This window comes from Aquarana catesbeiana, linkage group LG13 (genome assembly GCF_042186555.1).
Source record: "Aquarana catesbeiana isolate 2022-GZ linkage group LG13, ASM4218655v1, whole genome shotgun sequence".
NCBI classification, from domain to species: Eukaryota; Metazoa; Chordata; class Amphibia; order Anura; family Ranidae; genus Aquarana; species Aquarana catesbeiana.
In genome coordinates this window covers 77,107,725-77,135,531 of record NC_133336.1, presented here as the reverse complement: position 1 = coordinate 77,135,531, position 27,807 = coordinate 77,107,725, and the positions used below count along the sequence as shown (strand labels likewise).

Here is a 27,807-nt window from a genome sequence, read left to right as displayed (position 1 = left end):
ATTGGCTGTATGGTATTGAGTTGACTAGGGGCCTAGGGTGAAAGCTGGAAGAGTATAAGATGGTGTTCCATGCAGTTGGCTTCCTGAATAGCTTAAGGGAGAGTGTGTTTTCAGTGTCTTTGTAGATTTCAATGTCCAAAAAGGTAACTTTGGAGGTACTAAAGGACATTGTGAATTTTAAATTAAATTCATTATGGTTCAGGGTGGCCAAGCGCTCACATAGTAGTTCCTCAGGTCCATCCCAAAGTATGAAGATGTCATCTGTGTACCTGTGCCACATAACAATGTGGCACAGGTACACAGAGAGACCCTCATCTTCAAAGATGGTATGTTCCCATTCTCCCAGATACAGGTTAGCATAGCCAGGGGCACAACAGGTGCCCATGGCTACTCCCTGCACCTGGAGGAAATGTTGATCATCAAATGAAAAAACATTATGCTTGAGTATATATTCAAGAGAAAGTAGTATGAACGCATTGAAGGATTCCTCATGGTGGCTGACTTGAGATAGCACTCTACGAATGCATGCAAGCCCTCTAGAGTGCGACATTGAACTATAGAGGGCCTCCATGTCTATAGTGGCCAAAATGTTGCCACCAGACACGTGAACTCCCTCAATTATTTGTAAAAGGTGAATTGTATCACGGACGTATGAGGGTGGGGCAAAGACAAATGGTCTGAGGTGTTCGTCCACCAATCTAGACAGGTTGCCTATGATAGCACCATTACCCAATATTATGGGTCTACCAGGGGGATCCAGTTCGTTTTTATAAATTTTTGGGAGCGAATAAAATGTAGCTGTACTAGGAAAAGAAGTACGAACAAAGTTCCATAATTGTTTGGAAATACAATTATTATAAAATGCATTGTCAACAAACAAATAGAAAAACAAGCAAATAGAACATAATGAAACAAATCATTGAAGGTATCAATGATTGCTGTCCTTACTGGTCGATACCAATCAATTTTGGTATACATCTGTACATATTTTTCATTGTCCATAAGGACAATGTTGCCCCCTTTATCTGAGGGCTTGATGGTTATGGTTGTAAACGGAGATGGGTGGGCTCCGTGGAGGTACCTGAAACTCTTGTAAAAGCAAATGTCTGCTGTGTTGATGCAGAGGCAGCCTCTGAAGAAGGGGGAGGCAAATTCCTCCCCAAACGCTTGATTTGTACGTTTTAAATAATAAACTCAATACATTTATGACTCTTTCATCAAGTATGTTATCACTCTAGACACCGGACGCTCCTCCCTTCTCAATATCGTTACTCTGTATAAGACAGCGGTCTATCTATATAAATAGAATTGTGCAACTAAATGTGTCTTCTAAACATCAACATTTCCCTTCTAACTGCAAGTAATCTTCCTACTAATGTTTTTTGCAAAATTGCTTTGTTTGATTATTTTAACGTTTTTAAAATTAGTTTTCAAATAAAGATGTACACAGTAGGTTGTATAATTTTCCATGCAATAACTGTGTCCATTCACTGACTAGTAACTCTTGTGATTTACAACTCTGGTAAGAACAATTATAGAGGTTTTCTGATACCTGGGTGAAATTAAACTGATATTGTTTGACCTCATTAAGGTATATCTGAAGCCCAAACTTTATTTTTTATTTTTGAGAAAGTAGAGGAGGGTTAAAACCATATTTTTTTTGCCATCTGTCTCTCATTAGGAAGATTTGGTGAGATGATATCTTTCTAATATAAAGGAAATGCCCTCTTAGAGACACTTGGGGACACTTGTTCACAAGAACAAGTGTCCCCATTGGATGACTACCCTTATATTTCTGTTCTGGTAGCAACTCACCTTGGTGAGGTTGGTTTACAGAACAACTAGAGAGAGTGAATCTTCTTAAGGACAATACAGGCAGCGATAAAAACCTGACAGAGATCCTAACCCCTTTCCACTCCATTCAAAAAAAGATTACCTATAGTTATGCTTTAAACTATTTCCCTTCCTTCCTCAGGAACTGGTTGGCTCAAAGGAGTTTGGGAAGCAACTCCCTGAAGTGGAATATTTTGTTCAGGAGCACAATCTAATTGAGTCCCAAATTCTGTCTTATGGGGAGACTGTTAAAAACATTTTGGACAGAGCAGAAAAAATACCCAAAAGTAAATCAGGAAACACAGATGTCCTACAGACAAAAAAGAATAACTTGCGTCAGCTGTACCAAACGCTGGTGTCCCTTAGCAAGTCTCGGTAAGTGTTCTGATGGTGGGAAAATAGTTTTTTATAAATGATCAGATAGAATCCTGTAACATTAAAAATAGTGCTCAATACAGTTTTGGTTAATTTTAAATCAAATGCCAAAACTTGGTTCAGAAGGTGTTTTTTTTCTCCTAAGCCAGATAAGCAACGGTTTCTCTAAAATGAAGGTAGTGAAATTGTTAATATTGTTATTATTATTATACAGGATTCATATAGCACCAACAGTTTGCTCAGCGCTTTACGATATAAAGGGAGGCAATACAGCAACAATACAATTCAATACAAGAGGGTTAGGAGGGCCCTGCTCCTGGGAAGCTTATAATGTAATAGGGAGAGGCTGGTTGAACAAAAGGTAATAACTGTGAGAGATGAACTGATGGGAGAAATAGAAAAAATGGTTATTAGCTGAAGGCAGGGTAGGCTTGATGGAAGGAAAAATAATATGTATATATTTTTTTATTTTTTTCAAGATGCATCCAGTACAAGCCCAATCTCTGCTCGCACTGGGCACACCAGACTCCATTATATTGACTCAGCTTGCACAAATGGGCAATGATCTTGTGTCCCTAGATGTCTGTTTGCAAAGGGCGCTAGAGAATAAGGATGCACCGATGCCAGTTTTTTAAGACCAAGTATGAGTACCAAAACTTTTTCTCAAGTACTTGCCGAAACCAATCACTGATACCTAGCCTGGACTCACATATGTGTGGGGCAGGGTTTACAGCGCAATTTCAAGCACGGCCGGTGCAGCTGGCCTGAAGTGTGATTTTAAAAACAGTCAGGGGTGATTTTCAGTCTGGTTCAGGTGCAATTTCCAGTGTCATACACTTTTAAAAATGTACTAAATCACACCAGACTGGACAACCAAAGGTATTGGTTTTAGTATAGGAACTTTTGCACAAGTACTCATGCAAACGCAGCATGGGTGCAACATTACTAGTGATATAGTTAAAAATTCTATTGTTCCTCCTTCACGTGCTTGTGTTGACCTCTTTCATTCCCTGCCCCTCTCTGGGGCCAGTTTTACAACCATATGGATTGCTTAAAATGCTCCTTAGACAGCTTGTCCTGACAGTGGTTGCTTTGTCTCCTAAGGCCCCTTTCACACATACAGATAGTTCATTTCATCAGTTCAGTCACGTCAAAACAGATGAAGTATTCATCAGTTTTTAATCCGTTTTTCATCCGTTCTCTTCAGTTTTTCATCCAGTTTTCATTCATGTTTGAATGAAACTAAACTGAACTTCAAACACTGCAAATAGCTGGTTGCTAAGGAGGGGGCTGTGAAGCCGGCCACAGCATCCTTAACAACCGATGAGTCATCAGCTGTCAACGGGGTTCCCCACTGACAGCTGAATGTAAAAAAATAATTGCAGGCAAAAAAAAAATCACAAAAAAAGGTGTGGGGTCCCCCCAGGTCCATACCAGGCCCTTCGGGTCTAGTATGGATTCGGAGGGGACCCCCCACACCAAAGTTTTAAAAAAGTATGGCGTGGGGTCCCCCCCAAAATCCATACCAGACACTTATCCGAGCATGTAGGTCAGGAAAGGGAGGGGAGGAGCGAGCGCCACTTCAACAGATCCAGGCCCCCTCATGAGAATGGGTATCAGTTACATCGTAACCCTACCCATTCACCCCAAAAAGCAGTGAAATGCAAAAAAAGACAAGAGCCGATTTTTGACAAGTCCTTAATGAAAAAATAGCTCCAAGCTGTCTTCTCCCCGAACCGTCTTCTCCCGCTGCCGTCTTCTCCCGTTGCCTTTTTCCCCTGCTGCCGTCTTCTCCCGCTGCCGTCTTCTCCTGCTACGGTCTTCTCCCGGTTCCATCTACTCCCACTGCCGTCTTCTCCAACTGCTGTCTTCTCCCAGTTCCATTTTCTCCTGCTGCAGTCTTCTCCCGGTTCCATCTTCTCCTGCTGCTGTCTTCTCCCACTGCTGTCTTCTTCCTCGCCGCCGGTTACCCGCAAAAAAAAGTCGCTCTTCTTCTGTGGCTGTCTTCCTCTGTTTTGTTGTCGCCTGCTGTCTGGCATCTCTTATATAGCCATGGGTATAGTTCAGGAGGGGGGGGGGGGCGCTCGTTCATCCCCTCACTCTTCTGACCTGCCTGCATGCTCGGATAAGTGTCTGGTATGGAAGTTTACGCAAGTTTTTTTATTTTGGTGGGGGGAGTTCCCTTTGAAACCATACTAGACCCAAAGGTCCTGGTATGGACCTGGGGGGGACCCCACGCTTTTTTATTCGCAATTTTTTTACATTCAGCTGTCAGCGGGGAAGTGGATGTTGACGGAAGCGGATGAAAACGGATGCAAATGAATGATCATCCGTTGTCATCCGTCTTTCCATAGGAATGCATTGATGTCCGTTTTTCATCCATCAACGGATGAATGAAAAATAGACGAATGGTCGGGATGTGTGAAAGGGGCCTTAGTCTATAGGCAGCTCTGGACAGTAAAGTATTATGTAGTATAGGCAGGAAGTTACAGTTTTAGTCAGAAAAGGGAAAATGCAGATATTTTATTTCAAGAGAAAAGGAAGCAATACTGCTACAAACTGCTGGGAGACGTGGGATAAGATTTAGAGAAAAGACACAAAGTTTTAATATGCTGCATATAATAGTAATTTTTTGCTTACTAGTACTGAAAAAGGCAGGAAGTATCTGAAGTAAGCAGGGACAAAACCCAACTGAACCTTCTGTATAAATGAGCTAAACACATTACAGGGGCAAAAAAAGAAGTGTGCAAAGATTTAGTTCACAGCCTAAATAAAAAGAAAAGCCTGTCTTCTGCCAGCAGCTGCAGAATGGGACCTTTTTGTGGAAGCAGTGTTCTCTCTGAAGAAGTCTAGAAAACCCCCCTGCTGAGGCAGGCCTATAAATAAAGCTTAAGCTCCCTGCTGGTTGGAGAGCTCTAGATATGACTGAAGCTGCGTACACACAGGCGGACTTTTAGACCAGACTTTCAACAGACTTTTGACGGACTTCCGACTTTTTCTTTTTAACGAACGGACTTGCCTACACACGATCACACCAAAGTCAGACGGATTCGTACGTGATGACGTACACCGGACTAAAATAAGGAAGTTGATAGCCAGTAGCCAATAGCTGCCCTAGCATCGGTTTTTGTCCGTCGGACTAGCATACAGACTAGCGGATTTCTGGGTCCGGCGGAGTTACGACGTAAAGATTTGAAGCATGTTCGAAATCTAAAGTCCGTCAGATTTTCGACTGGAAAAGTCTGCTGAAGGTCTGATGAAGCCCACACACGATTGGATTATCAGCCAGACTCGGTCCGTCGGACCAGTCCGGTCGAAAAGTCCGACCGTGTGTACGCTGCATCAGGAGTGTGTCAGGCCTCTGTATAGAGACCACTGCTTCCATAAAGAGGTCAAGGGTTTTATTGTCTGCATGGGACACATTTTTCTACTTAGGCTGTGGCTGCTTTCTAAACAAATTGCAAGGTTTTGAACACCTTTTCATTTTATGCACTTGGATTGCATTTAGCCAATGTCAGCTAAAAATTAATTTGGGTTTTAAAGACATTAAAAATATGGGAGAGTTTTCCATTCTATCACTAATGCACAGGAAATGTACATAACACCTGTCATTTATTCTAGGCGAACACGACTGGAGGAGACATTGAAGCTGTACCAGTTCTTTAGAGACTGTGGAGAGGAAGATTCCTGGATTAACGAGAAGTGGCAAGTAATGAGACTGGCTGACCCGGGCACAGATCTGAGTCAGATCACCTCGTCTATAGCCAAGCAAAAGGTACATAGTCCTATTACAATGAGAGCAGCTAAGGAAAATTATCCAAAATTTGTCTCACTAAATAATGCTCAACATTTAGTGGTACAAGCAATTTCAGCAGGTGACCTCAGAAATAAAAAAACTCATTAAAGTCAGTATGCTGTTTTAGAAATTGTTGGCCAACTCTTTGTTAACAGTTCTCAATTGTGAGTGCAGGATGAACGGTCAGCATGTCAATAGCAAATGACACTAGCTTTGGCTGCATGAAACATGGGTATTTTTTCAATTGTTCGGCAACTACCCCATTTTCTCATGTCGTAATTGATCGCACGTGTCAGTGGTTAAGGGTTGTTTAAGGTAATTTCCTTAGAATATTTTACTTTTTAACATGTTTGTTATTTTTCTTTTGCAAAAAACAATTTTTTATTCTAATTTTTTTTACAGTACTCTGTATTTGAAGGCATTGCAATTTGAAATACCTTCTCAAGTTTATGTCTCCTGATGCTTGGTAATCCAAGCTCCTTTACTAAATCCATCAAGCCATACATCATAAAAATGTGTTTTTTTGTAAATGTATGGCTTACTAGAGTTGTTGAAAGTGCTCTTTTCTATGTTTTTGGCCCAATCTGTGCTGCTGCCTAGGTTTATAATGTTGAAACTAAAGAAAACTGGACTATATTTTTTTATAATTTTTTAAAAACATTTTTATTTATTTTTCATGTTCCTATCCAAGTTTAACCTGTTATAATGGTGTATACTGTATAACCAAAAGTATTACAGTGGCTACTTCAAGAGGTCACTTCTAGCTGGAGTAATACTCCATTGTTGCACTTTTGTAAACGTTTACTTCAAAAAAAAGAAATTAAAGCGCCCCGTCCCACCGAGCTCGCGCGCAGAAGCGAACGCACACGTAAGTCGCGCACGCATAAGAAAATGGTGTTCAAACCACACTTTTGAGGTATCACTGTGATCATTAGCGGAAGAGCAATAATTCGATCTCTAGACCTCCTCTGTAACTCAAAACTGGTAACCTGTAGACATTTTTAAACATCGCCATTGGAGATTTTTAAGTGCCAAAGTTTGTCGCCATTCCACGAGCGGGCGCAATTTTGAAGCATGACATGTTGGGTATCAATTTACTTGGCATAACATTATATTTCACAATATAGAAAAAAATTGGGCTAACTTCACTGTTGTCTTATTTTTTAACTCAAAAACATGTATTTTTTTCCCCATAAAATTGCGCTTGTAAGACCGCTGCGCAAATATGGTGGGACATAAAGTATTGCAGTGACTGCCATTTTATTCTCTAGGGTGCCTGAAAAAATATGTAAATGTTTGGGGGTTCTAAGTAATTTTCTAGCAAAAAAAATGATTTTAACTTGTTAACAACAAGTGTCAAAAAAAGAGGCTCGGTCCTTAAGTGGGTAATTTACCACATGCGTTAATTTATGCAAACGAGTGACAAAATACCCTTATCGCATGTGGTAAACATTAGTACATCAACCCCATAGACTGTAATAAAAAGTTTAAAAAGTGTCTAAACTTTCACCACACCAACTTTAAAAGGAAAGGTTTGCTTTCATATACACTTTTGTCCATGAACTCTTGAGTCTTGAACTCGCAAAGCAGTGAGGTGCCTTTAAACAAAATGTGATTTTTTTATTTGGATAATTTGCTTGCCTAGCTGTTGGGTACCCTACACAAAGGCCTTGTTCTTTATTTTGTTTCCTACTGCACAGGGAATGAGGACTGCTCAGACCAGATGTTTATGGCCAGTTTAGAAATAATCCATCTTGCTGTCACAGCTGTTTATGTACATTTACGACAAAACGTGATTTGAAAAACCGTGCACTTGGTCCTCTTCCCTGCTACTCATCTCTTCATTTTCCATCCCTTCTTTCCCTTTTAAAAACCCACTTCTAGCCATTTAGATAGAATTTCTGTTTTTGTTGTTGGCTACGATTCCACTGGGGAAATTTCTCCTCATTTTTTATCCATGTGATACCAGTTCAGAAACACAGACAATAATAAGAACATATCCAAATTTCTCTCCTTTCTCCTCCTGTGTGGTCAATTTAACAGTATGTTTTGTTTTAGGCTTTAGAAGCCGAGATATATTCTCATCAACCCATTCTGGCTAAGGTAATAAGGAATGGGAAGGAACTGTGCCAGCTGAGCTACACAGACCAGAAAACCATTCAGCAAATGATGGACCATCTCCAGAAGCAGTGGCTGGAGCTGCAGGATGAAGTAAAAAGAAGTAAGATCCGCTTGGAGATGGCAGCTCTGATCAAACAGGTAAGTTATACTCCAAAAAATATTCAAGCGTTGACCATTAACACAGACATACGTTACTTTACATTTATCTCAACTAGTGCTGAAAACATTTTTTTTTCAAGGACTTTTTACTTCCAATGCATGTCTTCAATTTCATGCTAAAAATCAGGAAATGAAAAAATAAAAAGGTTTAATATACGGAATGTACTGATGAATGAGTACTTAACCACTTCAGCCCCAGAAGAATTTACCCACTTCCTGACAGGCCATTTTTTGCGATACAGCACTGCGCCGCTTTAACTGGCAATTGCGCGGTTGTGTGACGCTGTACTCAAACAAAATTTACATCCTTTTTTTTCCCCACAAATAGAGCTTTCTTTTGGTGGTATTTGATCACCTCTGCGGTTTTTATTTTTTGCGCTATAAACAAAAGAAGAGCAACAATTTTGAAAAAAAAAAAAAACACAATATTTTTTACTTTTTGCTATAATAAATATTCAAATTAAAATATATGAATAAATAAATTCAAATTTTTTGCACAGTATAGACCAATATGTATTCTTCTACATATTTTTAGTAAATCGCAATATATATTGAGTGGTTTGCACAAAAGTTATACCGTCTACAAAATAGGGAATAGATTTTAGGCATTTTTATTTATTTATTTATTATTTTACTAGTAATGGCAGCGATCAGCGATTTTTATCGGGACTGCGATATTGCGGCGAACAAATCGGACACTTTTGACACTAATTTGGGACCATTGACATTTATACAGTGATCAGAGCTAAAAATAGCCACTGATTACTGTATAAATGTCACTGGCAGGGAAGGGGTTAATACTAGGGGGTGATCAAGGGGTTAAGTGTGTGTTCCCTAGGTGTGTTATTACTGTGAGGGGATTGAACTGACTGGGAGAGAAGACAGATCGTTGTTCCTACTTACTAGGACAACACGATCTGTTTCTCCACTCCTGACAGGACAGGGATTTGTGTGTTTACACACACAAATCCCCGTTCCTGCTCTCGTGCCCGCAATCGCGGGTGGCCGGCAGGGATCGCGGCCACCAGCCACACACATCAAGTCCCTCGCCATGCAGCGGCCGCATGTGCGCCTCCTTACGGCTCTTAAAGGGGCCGCAGTATATATACGGCAATTAGCGCAGCAAAGCCATTCTGCCGCCGTATATACACAGGAGCCAGTCGGGAATCGGTTAAAGTGTATGTAAAAACGAAAAAATGAACTTCTCCTATATGGGACAGCAACAGTGTTAATTTTGACATCAAATTTCGATTTAGTTTTAGTTATAGTCTTTTGACTAAAATGCTATTTTAGTTTTATTTGTATTTTAGTCTTTTGACTAAAATGCCATTTTTGTTTTAGTCATATTTTAATCATCTGAGTTGTTTTAGTTTTAGTCGTATTTTAGTCGTACTAAAATCTCCAGTATATTTTAGTCAACAAAAATCTAATGGGTTTAGTTCAATTTGAATGCATTATTTCTTTAGAACTGACAAATGTTATATACTCCTGGAGTAAAAATCTAATAACATATTTATTATTTATGGTATTAAGGTTTGAACATGCCCTACAGACACAGATTTAGCCGATGTAATATCAATTCAATTTAGTTTTAGTCTTTTGACTAAAATGCCATTTTAGTTTTAGTCGTATTTTAGTTGACTAAAATAGTATTAATTTAGTTGACGAAAATATTTTAGTTGACGAAGTTAACACTGGACAGCAAGCAGCAGTACCCTTAGAATAAATAATAAAACACCACCGGATAAAAATAGTTTTATTATTGGTTTAACCGCTTCAGAATCGGGCCATTGCCAAATGACGGCAACAGCGCGGATCTAAATTGGCGGGACGACACCTATTGACGTCGTCCTGTGCACGAGCGGCCTGCGCGCCCCCTGCAGGGCGCGCGCGGTGCGCTCAGTGATCAGCGAGTCTATGAGACTCGTCTGATCACAGATCAGAGTAAGGGGTCGGTCTCGACCCCTTACCACATGATCAGCTGTCAGCCAATGACAGCTGATCATGTGACGTAAACAGAGACGGTAATCGGCTATTTTTCCTCCTCGCGCTGACAGCGTGAGGAGGAAAAAAAAAACCCAATCACCGGCGGCCGTGAGAGGGACATCAGTCCCGATCACGGTGATCTTCTGACACAGCAATAGGTAGCAGTGCCGCCTACCAGTGCCCACCAGCGTCACCCGTCAGTGCCCACAGTGCCATCAATCAGTGCCACCCATCAGTGCCCACAGTGCCACCCATCAGTGCCCACAGTTCCACCCATCAGTGCCACCCATCAGCACCCACATCAGTGCCACCCATCAGCACCCACATCAGTGCAACCTATCAGTGCCCATCAGTGTCACCTACCAGTGCCCATAAGTGCCCATCAGTGCCGCCCATCACTGCCCATCAGTGCCACCCATCAGTGCCCCCCATCAGTGCCGCCCATCAGTGCCCCCCATCAGTGGTACCTATCAGTGCCCATCCGTGCCACCTATCCTTGCCACCCATCCGTGCCACCCATCAGTGCCCATCAGTGCCCATCAGTGGCGCCTTATCTGTGCCCATCAGTACCGCCTTATCTGTCCCCATCAGTGCGGCCTTATCTGTCCCCATCAGTGCCGCCTAATCTGTGCCTATCAGTGCCGCCTTATCTGTGCCTCTCCGTGCCCATCAGTGCAGCCTATCAGTGCCCACCAGTGCCGCCTCATCAGCACATATCAATGAAGGAGAAAAATTACCTGTTTGCAAAATTTTATAACAAACTATTAAACATGATTTTTTTTTTTGTTTGTTTAGCAAAAAATAAAAACCCCCAGCTGTGATTAAATACCACCAAAAGAAAGCTCTATTTGTGAGAAAAAAATGATAAAAATTTCATTTGGGTACAGTGTTGTATGACCGCGCAATTGTCATTCAAAGTGCGACAGCGCTGAAAGCTAAAAATTGGTCTGGGCAGGAGGGGGGTTTAAGTGCCCAGTAAGCAAGTGGTTAAATAACAAATAAAACTTTCAATCATTTAATCGAATGTTTAATTATCTCACAATCCAGCTTAGCCACCACGGCTCAAGCCAGGACATTCAAACAGCATAATATACCCATGAGATTCCAATAAACCACTTTACTTAAACATATGATTTCCAAAAAAGCCAGCCATTATAGCTCAGGCTTTTATAAAACTGTCCCCCTTAACTTAAGGTGACACTACCACATGGCCACGGAGGGAGGGAACACCACAGCTTATGCTTACTGAGGCGGCTTTTCTCAGATGGCTTGGAACCCTCTTTTTATAGCCCTTTCTTCCTGAAACACTGCAGATTTTGCCCAGAGACAAGAGGTCACCTGAACTCTCAAAGGTCAGGCAACCTATAGGAGACCTTCCCACCCTCCCCACTTGAGGGGAAGCTGCCACAGTCCCATGAGGGAAGGGGGGGGTTTAGAAACAGTTTCCCCCCCTTTTTCCCTTCATTCTCATGTTTGGTCTGTTAAATATAGTATAGTAATATATGCTTTTAAAAAATACCTGTTGTTCATGTAAAGAGCTGCCCTGTGTCCTGTGCTCTTTGCATGTTTTTACCTCAAAGATACTATTTAGCCCCTTGTTTCTTATTTTGGGCTACAAGTCAGTGGTGCCTATGACCTGGAACTAGAAGGCAGTGGGAGTGCTTGAGTAGTTCAGCAAATGATAATGGGCAAGGCTGACACCACTAAGTCCACAAAATGCTGTGTTGTCAGCCCACAATAAGACATTCAGAGCCAAATGCATTTCTGGCAGATCAACATGTATTTTCCTGTACTTGAGGGACTTTAGAGGAATAAAATAAAGAAAAATGTGCATGTATTACTGTAATCTACTGCATATGTCCTTTTTTTTTATTGTGCATGACAAATGCTGTCATTTACTTTGTAAATAAATGTACATATACCGTATCTCTCCTTCAGCAGATTCTGGGGTGGGTGTGACTTCCTGGGTGTCACATACCTTTTTTTGCAAATTTCTTTATATTAGTTTTTGTATAGTACAAAGAGAGAAATAAAATAAAAACACATAAATATAAAAGGTTGAAGCGCTTCACTGCGTGATCAATGGAAGTGAAATAAATATGTGTATAGCCCACACAAAAATACCCAGCTAATGTGCAATAAAAAAATGCAGCTAAAATAAGTAGCCACACGTGTTAGAACTAATAGAGAACTAAGTCAAAATGAATAAAAAATATAATAATAATAAATAGTGGAGTATCAAACCGGATGAATAGCTATCAAACCATACATAAATATTAAATATTAATTAATACCAAATGATTATAAATAGACACACTGATGGTATAATATAAATATCTATAAAGACAGAACAGCCGATTCAAATGAAGGACGAGAGCGTGGGAGGAGCCTAGGATGCACTGTGCAGTCTGTCAGTGTGGCTGTGAACTGCAGCGATCCTACTCTCGTCCTTGGCGGCTGACTGCTAATCACATCTGCATATGTCTTTCCCAAAAAGGGGCGCACGTGAGTGGATCTCATAGCATGTTTGCTGGTGTACCATGTTTTCAGAGCATTGCGCAATGAAAGTTTTTTCTTTACTTGCTTTACATATGATGCCTGGCGCTGAAAACCACATCTTATGAGGTTTGAGCTGAATGACACTATCGGTCAGGACTAACAAGCAAGTACTCCAATTAAGCAATTTAAGAACTTTTAACATTGGGACTACATTTTATCCTTCATTTGAATCGGCTGTTCTGTCTTTATAGATATTTATATTATACCATCAGTGTGTCTATTTATAATCATTTGGTATTAATTAATATTTAATATTTATTTATGGTTTGATAGCTATTATTTATTTTTATTTTGACTTAGTTCTCTATTAGTTCTAACACGTGTGGCTACTTATTTTGGCTGCATTTTTTATTGCACATTAGCTGGGTATTTTTGTGTGGGCTATACACATATTTATTTCACTTCCATTGATCACACAGTGAAGCGCTTCAACCTTTTATATTTATATATTTTTAGAGATTTTGAACACTCTTTATTGATAGCAGCCTCACAATTTTATTTGATCTTTCATTTTTTGTTTTTTCCTTAAATAACCATCACAGCGCTTTGTGTTTTTGCACACATAAAATAAAAACACACCTCGCCATGCAGGGCGGGAATCATAAACAACATAACGGGTGTCACATACCTTGGTTGGAGGCCAAGTTGATGAGAGGGCTTTCCTTGCGGCTCTGGTCCGATCACCCCTGAATGTGGTGACAGAGGTACAAGTCTCAAAGAAGCATGGGTGCTGGTAGCTTGATAGGAGGTGACTGCCACGGTCAGGGACATAGCCAAGGTGAGCCAGGGTCATACAATGTGAGAGAGCAGCGTAGTCAGGAGGCAGGCCGGGGTCAGTACCAGGGAAGCAGGCAGAGCAATGTCCAGTAGCAAGCCAAGGTCAGCACCATGAGATGGGGCAGAGAATAGTCAGAGGCAAGCCAAGGTCAGCACCAGGAGATCGGGCAAAGAATAGTCAGAGGCAAGCCGAGGTCAGAATCCAGAATCCACATAGCAAGGTCAGGAACAAGCCTAGTCAGAAACAGAAGATCAGTCGGCACAAGTAGGAACACAGGAATACGAATCAGGGGAAACTGAAGAACATCCAGCAGTTAGCATTCGGCAGGCAGCACAGAAATGCGCCTAAGTATCAGTGCACACTGGACATTAGCCTGATCTCATCTGGTACAAGTGCACAAGCATTAGCTGAACGGGAATAATTAGTAGCTTCAGGAGAATGACCATTAGTTGCATAAGAATCATCATTTGCCTTAACAGCCTGCTTCCTACTGCGCATGTGCAATAGTGCAGCTTCCTGGGTCCTGTGTGGTGTCCCAGAAGGTTGGGGGCAAACTTCCATTCGGATCGCCTAGGTGATCTGGGCAGAAGTGGAGTGGGTAACTGTCAGAAATAGGTACCCACTTCAAGAAAAGAAAAAATCAAAAAGTAGTAGAGACCATTTTAGGTGAAGTTCTGTTTTAATATAAGCACAGTGATTGAAAACATAACACAACATATGTACTAATTTATATATACCTCTCTGTTATCATCCAGTATTTTGCTGATGCTAATGAAGCAGATTCGTGGCTAAGAGAACACTTTGCTCTCCTGAGCAATGAGGACTATGGCAAAGATGAGTCCAGTGCTGAGGCAATACTACAGAGACACCTACGTCTTGAGAAGGAAATTGCAGCCTATGGAATGGAAGTACGACGGCTTGGAGACCAGGCTGAGACAGTAGCAAGCAAGGCACCACTGATTGTATGTGTGCTGTATAATAAGAGTGATACAATGTTTTAAATGTTGAATGTTTAAAAAGTTAGTGGCACCAGTAAAGTGTATTGTATTTTATAATGCTCACTCAAAAAGTTTTCTACATTTTGCCTGTAATTAATAAGCACCATTCCCCCTCAGTTCAAGACCTATCAGCAGTTTTGTTGACTAAAACAAGCTTTGTTGCCCAGAGTGTTTGACACGGTCTCCATTTGGTTCAATCCTGTGTATTATATCACAGTTTTAGTTGGTTAGAACAATGTGGAAAATAACATATATGAAAATTATTTTTATTTAATAAATGTGTGGGCATATATGGCCATAGCTAAACCTGAGTATTCACTAGTAGAATTTTGTTTGACATTTCTCAATGTAAGATTGTTCATTCTTTTTCTAATCACTAGTAGAGTCAAATTTATGTTTGTATGTTCAGGATAGATTTTTTTTTTTGCATGAGTGTATGTGCTTTTTGTTTGCTGGAGTTCATTCATTCCAAACTCGAATATTAAAAGCAATCAAAATCTTAAACCACTTTCAAACGACATTCAAATATTCTGAAAACGTTTGCAAATATTTTCCTACGAATTTTTGTACATTTTTTTTTATTCTACTAGTATACTCAGCTTTAGGGTTGTTAAAAATAAATGTATTTTTGTATCAGAAGCATAATAATAAAAAAAAAACAACGTAAAAATTGGCATAGGGTAAATATGGGATTAATATTTAAATACCATATTCTATAGTTATTGTCATTTTGGATATGGCTATATTTACGCATTTTTTTGGCATAACCATAAAGGCCCACTTACACCTCTGAAATGGGGTAAATTCACAATAAATACATGTATACATATATCTTAAACACAACTGTACTGTAGCGCACCACAAGGTACATATGTGCATGCTCTGTGCTTTGTGGTGCAATGATTTGGCATAAATAGTGCAAGTGCCTCTTTTGGTGCAATGAGGCCAATTGAGAACCAGTTTAAAATATATAGGCTTATTTAAGACAAGGAGCCTCAGCACACCAAAATGCATGCACTTAGTCATAAAAAAAGCTTTATCGTGAAGTGTTGGAGTGTTATGCATTACGGATAATTCCTATGCTTTTACTTCACATAGAATAACGTCTATGTAATTTTTACAGCAGCAAGAAAAGAAACCTGTGATTGCCATGGTAACCCAAGAAAGGATTCGGCCACAGAAAAGGTCATACACTCATAGGGAGACTGAAGAGTCCAGACAAGATCCCCAGATGACTCCAGAGAACATAAGAACAACACAGAAGCAAATAGAATCTTCTTATGACAACATTCAGCAATTTGCCAAGGTGCCAAAAATGGCCGTACCCTTCACTATCTATTTTTCAATTTCCTTTAGATACAACTATACCTATTCATTCATTGCAACATTGCATTTAAGAAATTACATCAAATACTTCTCTGTTTTATTAAATAAAGGCCAGGAGGATATAACACTGAGGCATTTTGAGCAAAGGCATTGTACTTTCTTAAAGAGGAGCTCCAGGCTCCTTCAGAAAAAAAATAAAAGCCAGCAGCTACAAATACTGTATCTGCTGACTTTTATGTATAAGAACACTTACCTGCTTAGGGATCCCGTGATGTCCTCACCTAAGCTGATTCTTCAATTGGCTTTAGGTGCAGACGCAAGCATCTCTAGTAAGGGTAACAGTAATGCCCTGTACACACAATCGGAAATCCATGGATTTTTTCTGATGGATGTTGGCTCAAACTTGTCTTGCATACACACGGTCGCACAAAGTTGTCGGAAAATCCAATAGTTCTGAATGCGGTGACGTAAAACACGTACGTCGGGACTATAAATGGGGCAGTAGCCAATAGCTTTCGTCTTTTAATTTATTCTGAGCATGAGTGGCACTTTGTGCGTCGGATTTGTGTACACACGATCGGAATTTAACCGATCGGATTTTGTTGTCGGAAAATTTTATAGCCTGCTCTCAAACTTTGTGTGTTGGAAATTCCTATGGAAAATGTGTGATGGAGCCTACACACAGTCGGAATTTCCGACAACAAGGTCCTATCACACATTTCCATCGAAAAATCCTATCGTGTGTACAGGGCATAAGGGTAGCAGCCTACTGTGCATGATGAGTCACATTGTTTCTTGTGAATTGTCCGTTGTCTTCCGTACCTGTGATTTGTCCCAGAAGACTGCGGGGGAAGGAGGGCTCAGTTTCCAGCTCAGTTTGCAGCGGTGATTTGAGACGGAAGTGGGAGTGGGTACCTGTCAAAACCAGGTACCCGCTCCCCCCCAAAAAGTGCCCAATGTGGCAATGAAGGGTGCAAACATGCGGAGCTTTCCCTTTAAGTCAAGCCCCACTCACTTGCAATCTCTTTTAACAAAGCCTTTATTTATCTGTTCTTCATTAACAATTTTATATTATTTTCAACACTACCTAAAGGATATTTTGCAGTCAAATTTGAGAAAATCTCACTGGATGTTTGTTACGTTTTCCCATCCACACAGCATACCTTAAAACATTTTTTTTTAAATGTATCTTTCAGTTGTTTCTAAGGCTTGCCATACATGGATAAAAATTCAGCTGGTTCAGCTGGGACAAAACTAATTTCAATCCATTTGTGGCCACTGGGGTTCAGCAGAAGTTGATTTACCAATCAATGTCCTTTTTAACCTTCCTGTCAGATAAAAGCCACCCAATCGGTGCTGCGGGCAATAGGCTGCAGCGCTGATCTGTGTATTCTGTCGGAATACAATAGCACACCGTGGAGGATTCCCCTATTCACTTGAATGTGTTGATGGGGGAATTTGTTCCGTTTTTTTGAACCACGTATGACCAGCTTAACGAAAAGGAGTCATGGGTGATTTTAAGAATTTCTGAACAGTTTCACACATGGCTATTCTTTTATAGTCCAAATATTTAGTCCTTTTGCTCAACTCCTAGATCATACAGGACTCCTCGATCAGCACATTGGACCACTAGATTATCTATCCTGACCAAATGATATCTGAGTGGATAATGGATGAGTTAGTTCCCATGTACTGGCTAGTTATTGCCTACATTTTTCTTGATATACCTAAGTTTTCTGCACATTATGTAGGAGGTCTGGTTTCTTCTTTTACAAACTTGTCATTCTATGTTCAGCAGTAACTGTACTATTATATAATATGAAAGGGTGCATACAAAGTCATTCAGTGCCAATAAACTGGTCCTACGTTTTGTTTTGTAGAAAAGAAGGAAAGCTTTGGAAGAAATGATCCAGCTGTATCAGTTTTATAGTTCCTGTGGGGAGTTCCAGTCTTGGATGAATGACAAGGAGAATATTTTTAAGACTTTTCAGCCAAATCCTGACAATGTAGAGGTCATGCAACAGAAATATGAGGTATGTATGATGTACAAATGCATGCAAGCTTTAAATGGCCTGTAATTATGAACATAGTGTTGTTGTTCTTTCATTCTTAATATTTTTTATTTGTTATGCTGGTTTATTGTTCTGTGGCAAAAAGAAAATAGGTAATTTAAAAATAACACCTATAAATCTGAATATGGGTGCATTGAAACATTTGATTCTCTACTTTTGTGGAGTAAAGAATCAAGCTGCTCTTGATCTTTGGTGGTCTTTATTGCAAAACATTGCACTCTGATAATGAGTATTATAAGACAGACTTATCTTAAAGACTTAAGAGATTTACATTGGGATATTATATGAATGGAACAGAAAATCACAATTGCTTTTGTTGTCCTCCAATACATATTGTCACAAAGCACCCAGGCAGACAACCCAATCTGTCAGATTTGGCCTCACTGTGGGTGACCAAATATGCTTTTGAGTGGACCAGCTGCTGTAAAGACTCAATTGTGCCAGATCAGCTTGTGTGTGAACAGCATAGCAATCTTCATAAATGGTTAAAAGTGATTTTCATGCTTGTTTTTATTGATTGATTATGTATGTATTTTTTTTTTTAAGGATAGTGATATCAAAATCCAAAGCAACGTGTTCCTTGGGGTATTTTATATTGACTGATTCTGTTACAGTTAATAAATCCTATATCCTAGTACTCTGTTTTGACCTTGTTTTTTTTTTTATTAAGATAAATATTCAATTTCTAATGCTATATTGTATTCTTATTGCTAATTTACTATTACACAGTTTGTCAAAATAACATTTTGATAAAACTATTATTATGTACAAAAGAACTTGTGGACAAGTAAAAAAAAATTCATGAGGCTTTTTTCAGACTGACGCACCTAAAAAAAGACGAATGGGGATCCGTTCCTCTTCCCTCCAGGGGTTCGGATCGGATAGAAATGGGCAGGAGGTCTGTTTCCATCCTACAGCCCCATAAAGAACAGTGGGCTGTATCCGTGTGCGCTCAGTTGAGCGAACACGGAAATAAAATAAATTTCTATCCGATCTATCTATGCTCAGCAGGGGTCAGGGGAAAGACCCCCTGCTGAGCAGGCGGATCCGCTGGCAGACTTGGCCAGTGAGAAAGGGGTCTAAAATGTAAAAAGAATACATGTGTGTACAGTTGATAAATCTATTTTTAAAACCCAGTTCCAGGCAAAATGTGCTTCTATTTTGGATAGAGCAGGGAAGCGTTAGTCTCTGTCCATATTAATTATATGAGACGTAATCTGCGCTATCAAACCAACAGAAGTGAATTAAATAAAATAAAATGAATAAGACTGCCGCAAACACCGAAAAGCAAAATCCATTGCCAAGCCATTGGAGACTTAGGGGTATATCCCCAAACACAAGCGCTACTGACCTGACTAGCCATAGTAGGTCAACAACTTGTGATGAGTGTCTGTCTGTATGGGAACACTGGAAGCATTGAGAAGTGGAGCCCCTGTTTTCTTTACACCTGCACAATAGACATGTGCGATTAGTTTCGCTCGAATCGGAAATTCGTACAAATGTCTGAAAATTCGTACATTCGTGAGGATCCAAAATACGAATTTTTATGCATATGAATCTTGTACAAAATATGAAATTTCGTTTACGAACTTCGCATAAATTTATCATAATGAACTTTCGTTATTGTTACGAAAAGTTAACGAACCTAAAAGTTAAAAACCCCAGGAAGTCAGCACAGCACAGGGATGGTGGGAGCCCCTCATAATGATAAATTTATCATAACGAACTTTCGTTATTGTTACAAAAAGTTTACGAACCTAACGAAAATTTGTAATTCGTACGAATCCAAATTGAATTTCGGACACGAATTACGAATTACGAATTAATTTTAATACGAAACGGAACGGAACGAAACAAAACAAATTTATTGAAGGCGCACATGTCTACTGCACAAGCACTTTTTTATCTGTGACTTTTTACTAGGATTTATTCACTGTTTATATGATAACCTTAATGTTATTTTGTATTGCTAGAGCATGTCTGTTATGGTTATGCTTTAAATTTTGTCTATGAAGGTTTAGAGCAGTGCGGTTTATTTATGAAATTAGCTTATATGTAATTATAGGCAGTACATTAAATGACAATTCCAGAAATCTGCATACCAAAGTAACCTAATGTGAAATTTTGGTATGTAGGAGATTTCTGGAATTTAATTTATTGTACTAAAGCTGATTTCAAAGTCTAACTTTATCCAAAAATTTTAATTTTTGAAAGGACACAGCCATATCTGTCTCTGTCATATCCAGAAGTCTAGTATCATCATGATACATGTACCCCTTTTTTCCCAATTACAAAAGAACATTGTGTTAAACATCTTAAATTGTATTGGCACAGTAGACTAAACATATCTATTTGTTGAACATGTTTCAAGTATTGAAAACTAAAGAAGCTGGCGCTAAGCTATGTATTCATCTGCCAAAATCATGTATACATGTGTGACCCATTTTCATCCTGAAATTCTCATACCAGGGTTTATCTTTAAAAGTTTAAAAAGATGCTCTTCCTTTGCAGAACTTTCTAACTGATCTCGCAGCTGGCAAAGCTCGCCTTGATGAGATCAACAGCATGGCTGACAAGTTGGCCAAGAGCACCCCTGACAAGAAGAAGGAAATTCAGGACCAACAAAAAAATATCAGCAATAGGTACATCATTTGTGTATTTTGTAGTCCAAAAGTAGAATCCACAAAACAGATTTTGAAGCTATGTTCTATATAATATCATGCCATCATAAGGACATTCAAGTGACTTAAGACTTTAGAGATCATTTCTTCATTCTAATAGGACTTGTATAGTTGTATTGCATACTGGTTGAAGGATTTTATATCTGTTTAGACCTTATTTTTAAAGCATTCCTATATCAAAATGTTAACCTAAAGCTATTTTAACAGTTGTTGTGAAAGATATCTAACAAGTTAAACATGGACCGAAATACTTACATCTCCTGGAAAATGTGCTATAATGATTCTGTGCCTGTTATGTAACCTAAAGTCTAGGCATTTGCACATGTGAATTCTGAAATGAAAGATCGGAGTTCAACCAAGTGTCTCCAAATGCACAATGCATAAATGCCAAGGTGGGCTTAAAAATGCCAAGGTGGACTTAAACTTCCTAACTTCTCAAAATATTTTACAGTTGTACAAATTATCCCAGCTGTATCTTTATTCACATCTGAAGAAGCCCCTCAGTGGGTAGAGGTGGAAGCTTTGTACTACTTTATACTATATGCAAAGCAAGTATTGGCTTACCTCGGTGCTTGCTAAGAGGGACTTCACCACCCAACTATCTGCTTTTAGCACATCTGCTACCATATACATTTTTACCCCAAACTGATCTTCATCACCTATCGCAGGCTTAACTGTTTAATTAAATATACTTACCACACATGCTTTCAAATGGGAGTGTAACCTCCAGTGCACCAAAAATAAGGAAGAATGGCTACAAGTTTAGTTTTTGATCATCTAATGCTCTATAAACATAACCATGGCCGAATTGACATTTAAGATTGTAACCCTGTGGTATGTTTCCTTCCAGATTGGCACACTGTCATCCCTCATTTACCAATCTGTGTTTTCAAGGTTGTAACACTGTAGGGGATGTAATGCACATCTGGTGGACCTGTCCTATGCTGAGCAGATTTTGGACCAAAACGTTTAAGCTTCTACAAACCCTATTTAATTGTCTCTTGCCTTGGTTTATGCTTCTTAGTCTTAAACTTCCCACTCTCACTAAGCCCCAGTTTAAAGGAGAAGTACAGCCAAAGTTTGTTTGGCTGTACTTCTCCTGTGGATCACAGGCGTGCAGTTTGTTCTGCACTCCTGTGACCCATTTTCAGCAGACAGCAGGCTGAAGCCCACTGTTGGCTGTCGTCAAAGAGCCGGCCCAGGCTGGGGAAAGATCATGACCATATGGTTTGGATCCACCCAGATCTCTGGACCAGCACCTGGCTCAGCCTCTCAGTGAACTGCTGAGATCCTGAGCTAGCCACTCCCACCCCCTCCACAGTATTTCAGTGAGCACGGGGGGGGGGCAGAGCAGAGAGAGGGTGACTGACAGTCACCAGCTCTCTGCTCACTGAGCACTGAAAACCGAACAATTGGTGGTGTTTGATCGCTCGGTTCTCAGCCTTAGAGCCAGCCAGCTGGGGGGGGGGGGGGTGTCAGGGCTGGCTTAGCCCTTCCTTCTCTGAGCTGGCCGCTCAGCTGTCAGCTAATTGCCAGCTCCCATCTCTCTCCACAGTTAACCAGCTGTTGTGGATATGCTTGTCAGTACCGCCTACTTAAAGATCTCCAGCTCACTTCATTCCTGCCTTCGCCTTGGTCACATCACAAGTAACCATCTCCAGCAGCCCTAGATATACCCACTGAGCTGAAGAGCTTGATCTCGTTTTCCATCCTCATTCACTCCAGACTCAGAGAAAAGACTTTCTTTTAAGCAGCACTTGCGGAAGCCTCCTGTACTTTTGCCTACGAGCTTTGCAGTCCCACCCGTGCCTCCCTCACCTCCCATGCCTCCTGGTACCGAGTTGGTCAGTGAAGATGAACCCATGCACTTTGGCTTCACGCATCTCTCTGCAGATGAGAGAGCCTTTAGGAGGAGGGAGAGATTGTGCTTTCATTGTGGCCAGGCAGGTCACTTTTTGAAGTCTTGTCCTACCTGTCCTGAGAACACCCGAACCTTGAGGTCCTGTCATGGACAGACCTTAGGTGGTGTTGTGTCGTCCCCAGTTATCCAGAAGGATAAACCCCTGCTTTCGGTCAACCTTTCTTGGGCTGAGTCATCTATTGAGATACAGGCTCTAATCGACTCAGGCCTGTTCATTGATGCTGCCTCTGTATCAAAGCACTCGATTCCACTGCAAATGCAAGACACTCCACCTGCCACTCCCTCTCGTTGCCAGGTTTACCCTTTGTAAGTCTTGGAGGATAAAGCCATGGAGGAGTATGCTGCAGATGCACTTTCTCGGGGTTTCACCTGCAAATCCTCGTCTCCTGCTGGTGCTGGTTTCTTCTTTGTGAAGAAGAGGAGACCTTGTATTGATTATAGGGGTCTCAATCGTTTCACGATTAAAAATGCCTACCCGATTCCGTTGATTACAGAGTTATTTGACCGCCTCAAGGGAGCAACATTTTTCATTAAGCTTGAGCTGAGAGGGGCTTACAGTCTCGTGAGGTATTAAGGAGGGCGACGAGTGGAAAACTGCGTTTAATACCAGAACAGGCCATTATGAGTATCTCGTAATTCCTTTTGGCCTTTGTAATGCCCTGGCAGTTTTCCAGGAATTTATTAACGATGCTCCTCCTGAGAAACCTTGTGACCGCTGCTTTGTCCCAGAGTGTCTTCGTACTGCCGTGCTCCAGACTTACCATTCTCCTAAGGCAGCTGGCCACCCTGGTAAGAATCAACTCGTTTGGGCCATTTCCCAACAATTCTGGTGGCCATAGGTGTGCGCAGCCTATTGCAGTAGGGTGTGCACCCCAAAGCTCCAACTAATATATGCGTTTGACATATTTACCGACCTCTTCGCTGCTCTCCATCCTGAAACAATGGGAGGAAGGGGGAGCCAGGGAGCACACAGGGGGACCCGGGCAACAGAAGGAAGAGGAACAGGGAAAGGAGGGATGGCGGGGGGTGGCATATATTGGTACAGATCCCCTGTATTTTCCTCTTGCGGCAGCTGAATGTTGATGAGAGGGAGAGGAGGAGAAGCCTACTTTCAGCTGCTGCAGGAGGAAAATACAGATCGGTTCCTCTAAACTCCACCCCACCGCCTCTCCTGTCCAGGTTCTGAGGGTCAGCAAGGAAGGATTGCAGTTTACCTGTCACCTACCAGTCATTGGTGGGATGCCAACCACAGGATTAGGGTTTGCCCAGGCACACCTGGCACACCCCTTGCGCACGCCTATGCTGGTGGCCTAGTCTACGTGCTGATGTAACTGCCTTCATAGCTGCCTGTTCCGTGTGTACTCAGAGTAAGACTCCACGACACCTTCCAGTAGGCCTCCTACAACCCATACCCAATGGAGAGAGGCCCTGGGCCCACCTGGCTATGAATTTAATTGTGGAGTTGCCCAACTCCCAAGGCAACACAGTTATCCTTATGGTGGTTGACCGGTTCTCAAAGATGTGTCATTGTATTCCACTTAAGAAGTTGCCCACTTCTCAGGAACTAGCTTCCATTTTTGCTCGGGAGATCTTTCGCTTACATGGGCTACCCAAGGTGATTGTCTCAGACAGGGGTAGTCAGTTTGTGTCCCGGTTCTGGCGAGCCTTTTGTGCACAGCTAGGAATTCAGCTTGCTTTCTCCTCTGCATATCACCCGCAGTCTAATGGGGCCACAGAACGAGCCAATCAGTCCTTGGAGCAATTCCTACGTTGCTATATTTCTGACCATCACAACAACTGGTCAGACCTATTACCATGGGCAGAGTTTGCTCACAACAGTGCCTTGAATTCTGCTTCCCGATTGTCTCCGTTTATGGCGAATTATGGTTTCCAACCTTCCATGTTGCCTGACTCCTTTGTTCCGCAGAGTATTCCTGCACTAGAGGAGCATCTCCGTGGTCTTTGTTCCACTTGGGCACAAGTCCAGGAGGCTTTGTGTCATGCTGATGATAGGTACAGACTCCATGCTGACCGCAGACGCCTGCCTGCGCCTTCCTACTTGGTTGGGGACAGGGTCTGGCTGTGATCTCGCAACCTTCGACTTCGTGTTCCCTCACTGACGTTCACACCTCGGTTTATTGGGCCTTTCCGAATCCTTCGCAGGATTAATCCAGTGGCTTACGCGTTGGACCTTCCTCCTAGTATGCACATCTCAAATGTGTTTTATGTCTCCTTATTGAAACCGTTGGTCTGCAACCGCTTTACCACCTCGTGCCATGTCCTCACCCTATACAGGTTGAGAACCATGATGAGTATGAGGTACAATCCATTGTTGACTCCCGTAGGTTCTGTGGGCACATACAGTACCTGGTGCATTGTAAGGGGTACGGTCCGGAGGAATGCTCTCATCCTCGGACGTACATGCTCCTGCCCTCCTCCATGATTTCCATAGACGTTTTCCCTCAAGCCCGGTGGCCCTCCGAGGGGGAGGGGTCGTTGAGAAGGGGGGTACTGTCAGGGTTGGCTCAGCCCTTCCTTCTCTGAGCTGGCCGCTCAGCTGTCAGCTAATTGCCAGCTCTCATCTCTCTCCACAGTTAACCAGCTGTTGTGGATCTGCTCGTCAGTCCCGCCTACTTTACTCATTTTTGTGAGATACTGTATACAGTCTTATGTATATATATATATATATATATATATATATATATATATATATATATATATATATATACATAAGACTGTATACAGTATCTCACAAAAATGAGTACACCCCTCACATTTTTGTAAATATTTTATTATATCTCCTCATGTGACAACACTGAAGAAATTACACTGTGCTACAATGTAAAGTAGTGAGCGTACAGCTTGTCTACCATGAATGCCAACATGTACTGTGACATACTGAAGCAGAGCATGATCCCCTCCCTTCGAAGACTAGGCAGCAGGGCAGTATTCCAACATGATAACAACCCCAAACACACCTCCAAGACGATTACTGCCTTGCTAAAGAAGCTGAAGGTAAAGGTGATGGACAGGCCAACATGTCTCCAGTAACAAGACACTGGTCACCGCCCACACCCATAACTGGCCTTCACAGTAAGGAGCACATGGAGGGCATATACATACAAGAAAAAGACAATTCCATAGCTCAACTCACCAACCAGTCTGCTGACCAACCAAATTTACCTGTCTAACCGTATGTTAAAAACAGGGGTTTAGTTAGCACACATTTGCAAACGCATGTGAAAGCTGCAAGGCCTCGTCAAGGCACCCTGTATTACTTGCAGTCCTAACACTAAATTTATAAGTGTCTCCACAGTGGAAGCACATGCATTGAATGGATAGGTGTGAGACAGGTGAGCCAGGAGGCCGCCCTAGCCCCCTTAAAGGGACAGGACACACACTGGACACCCAGCAATAGCAGCAGAGGCATCCAGTGTGTCCCCGACCCAAATATACAAATGGTAACAAGACACTGGTCACCGCCCACACCCATAACTGGCCTTCACAGTAAGGAGCACATGGAGGGCATATACATACAAGAAAAAGACAATTCCATAGCTCAACTCACCAACCAGTCTGCTGACCAACCAAATTTACCTGTCTAACCGTATGTTAAAAACAGGGGTTTAGTTAGCACACATTTGCAAACGCATGTGAAAGCTGCAAGGCCTCGTCAAGGCACCCTGTATTACTTGCAGTCCTAACACTAAATTTATAAGTGTCTCCACAGTGGAAGCACATGCATTGAATGGATAGGTGTGAGACAGGTGAGCCAGGAGGCCGCCCTAGCCCCCTTAAAGGGACAGGACACACACTGGACACCCAGCAATAGCAGCAGAGGCATCCAGTGTGTCCCCGACCCAAATATACAAACGGTAACAAGACACTGGTCACCGCCCACACCCATAACTGGCCTTCACAGTAAGGAGCACATGGAGGGCATATACATACAAGAAAAAGACAATTCCATAGCTCAACTCACCAACCAGTCTGCTGACCAACCAAATTTACCTGTCTAACCGTATGTTAAAAACAGGGGTTTAGTTAGCACACATTTGCAAACGCATGTGAAAGCTGCAAGGCCTCGTCAAGGCACCCTGTATTACTTGCAGTCCTAACACTAAATTTATAAGTGTCTCCAAAGTGGAAGCACATGCATTGAATGGATAGGTGTGAGACAGGTGAGCCAGGAGGCCGCCCTAGCCCCCTTAAAGGGACAGGACACACACTGGACACCCAGCAATAGCAGCAGAGGCATCCAGTGTGTCCCCGACCCAAATATACAAACGGTAACAAGACACTGGTCACCGCCCACACCCATAACTGGCCTTCACAGTAAGGAGCACATGGAGGGCATATACATACAAGAAAAAGACAATTCCATAGCTCAACTCACCAACCAGTCTGCTGACCAACCAAATTTACCTGTCTAACCGTATGTTAAAAACAGGGGTTTAGTTAGCACACATTTGCAAACGCATGTGAAAGCTGCAAGGCCTCGTCAAGGCACCCTGTATTACTTGCAGTCCTAACACTAAATTTATAAGTGTCTCCACAGTGGAAGCACATGCATTGAATGGATAGGTGTGAGACAGGTGAGCCAGGAGGCCGCCCTAGCCCCCTTAAAGGGACAGGACACACACTGGACACCCAGCAATAGCAGCAGAGGCATCCAGTGTGTCCCCGACCCAAATATACAAACGGTAACAAGACACTGGTCACCGCCCACACCCATAACTGGCCTTCACAGTAAGGAGCACATGGAGGGCATATACATACAAGAAAAAGACAATTCCATAGCTCAACTCACCAACCAGTCTGCTGACCAACCAAATTTACCTGTCTAACCGTATGTTAAAAACAGGGGTTTAGTTAGCACACATTTGCAAACGCATGTGAAAGCTGCAAGGCCTCGTCAAGGCACCCTGTATTACTTGCAGTCCTAACACTAAATTTATAAGTGTCTCCACAGTGGAAGCACATGCATTGAATGGATAGGTGTGAGACAGGTGAGCCAGGAGGCCGCCCTAGCCCCCTTAAAGGGACAGGACACACACTGGACACCCAGCAATAGCAGCAGAGGCATCCAGTGTGTCCCCGACCCAAATATACAAACGGTAACAAGACACTGGTCACCGCCCACACCCATAACTGGCCTTCACAGTAAGGAGCACATGGAGGGCATATACATACAAGAAAAAG

The 27,807-nt window shown here is 41.7% G+C and overlaps 1 protein-coding gene across 1 annotated transcript in view; it reads left to right on the top strand.

Annotated features, from left to right (window-relative positions):
• The window catches only part of SPTBN5 (spectrin beta, non-erythrocytic 5), a 367,667-nt gene that overhangs the window by 45,863 nt on the left and 293,997 nt on the right, over nucleotides 1–27,807 (top strand). Inside the window, exons 9-15 of the mRNA XM_073608935.1 lie at nucleotides 1,976–2,208; nucleotides 5,830–5,983; nucleotides 8,063–8,263; nucleotides 14,363–14,569; nucleotides 15,729–15,911; nucleotides 17,812–17,964; nucleotides 20,515–20,645. Of these exons, the coding sequence (XP_073465036.1) occupies nucleotides 1,976–2,208; nucleotides 5,830–5,983; nucleotides 8,063–8,263; nucleotides 14,363–14,569; nucleotides 15,729–15,911; nucleotides 17,812–17,964; nucleotides 20,515–20,645 (1,262 nt within the window). The remainder of the gene's footprint in view (nucleotides 1–1,975; nucleotides 2,209–5,829; nucleotides 5,984–8,062; nucleotides 8,264–14,362; nucleotides 14,570–15,728; nucleotides 15,912–17,811; nucleotides 17,965–20,514; nucleotides 20,646–27,807) is intronic.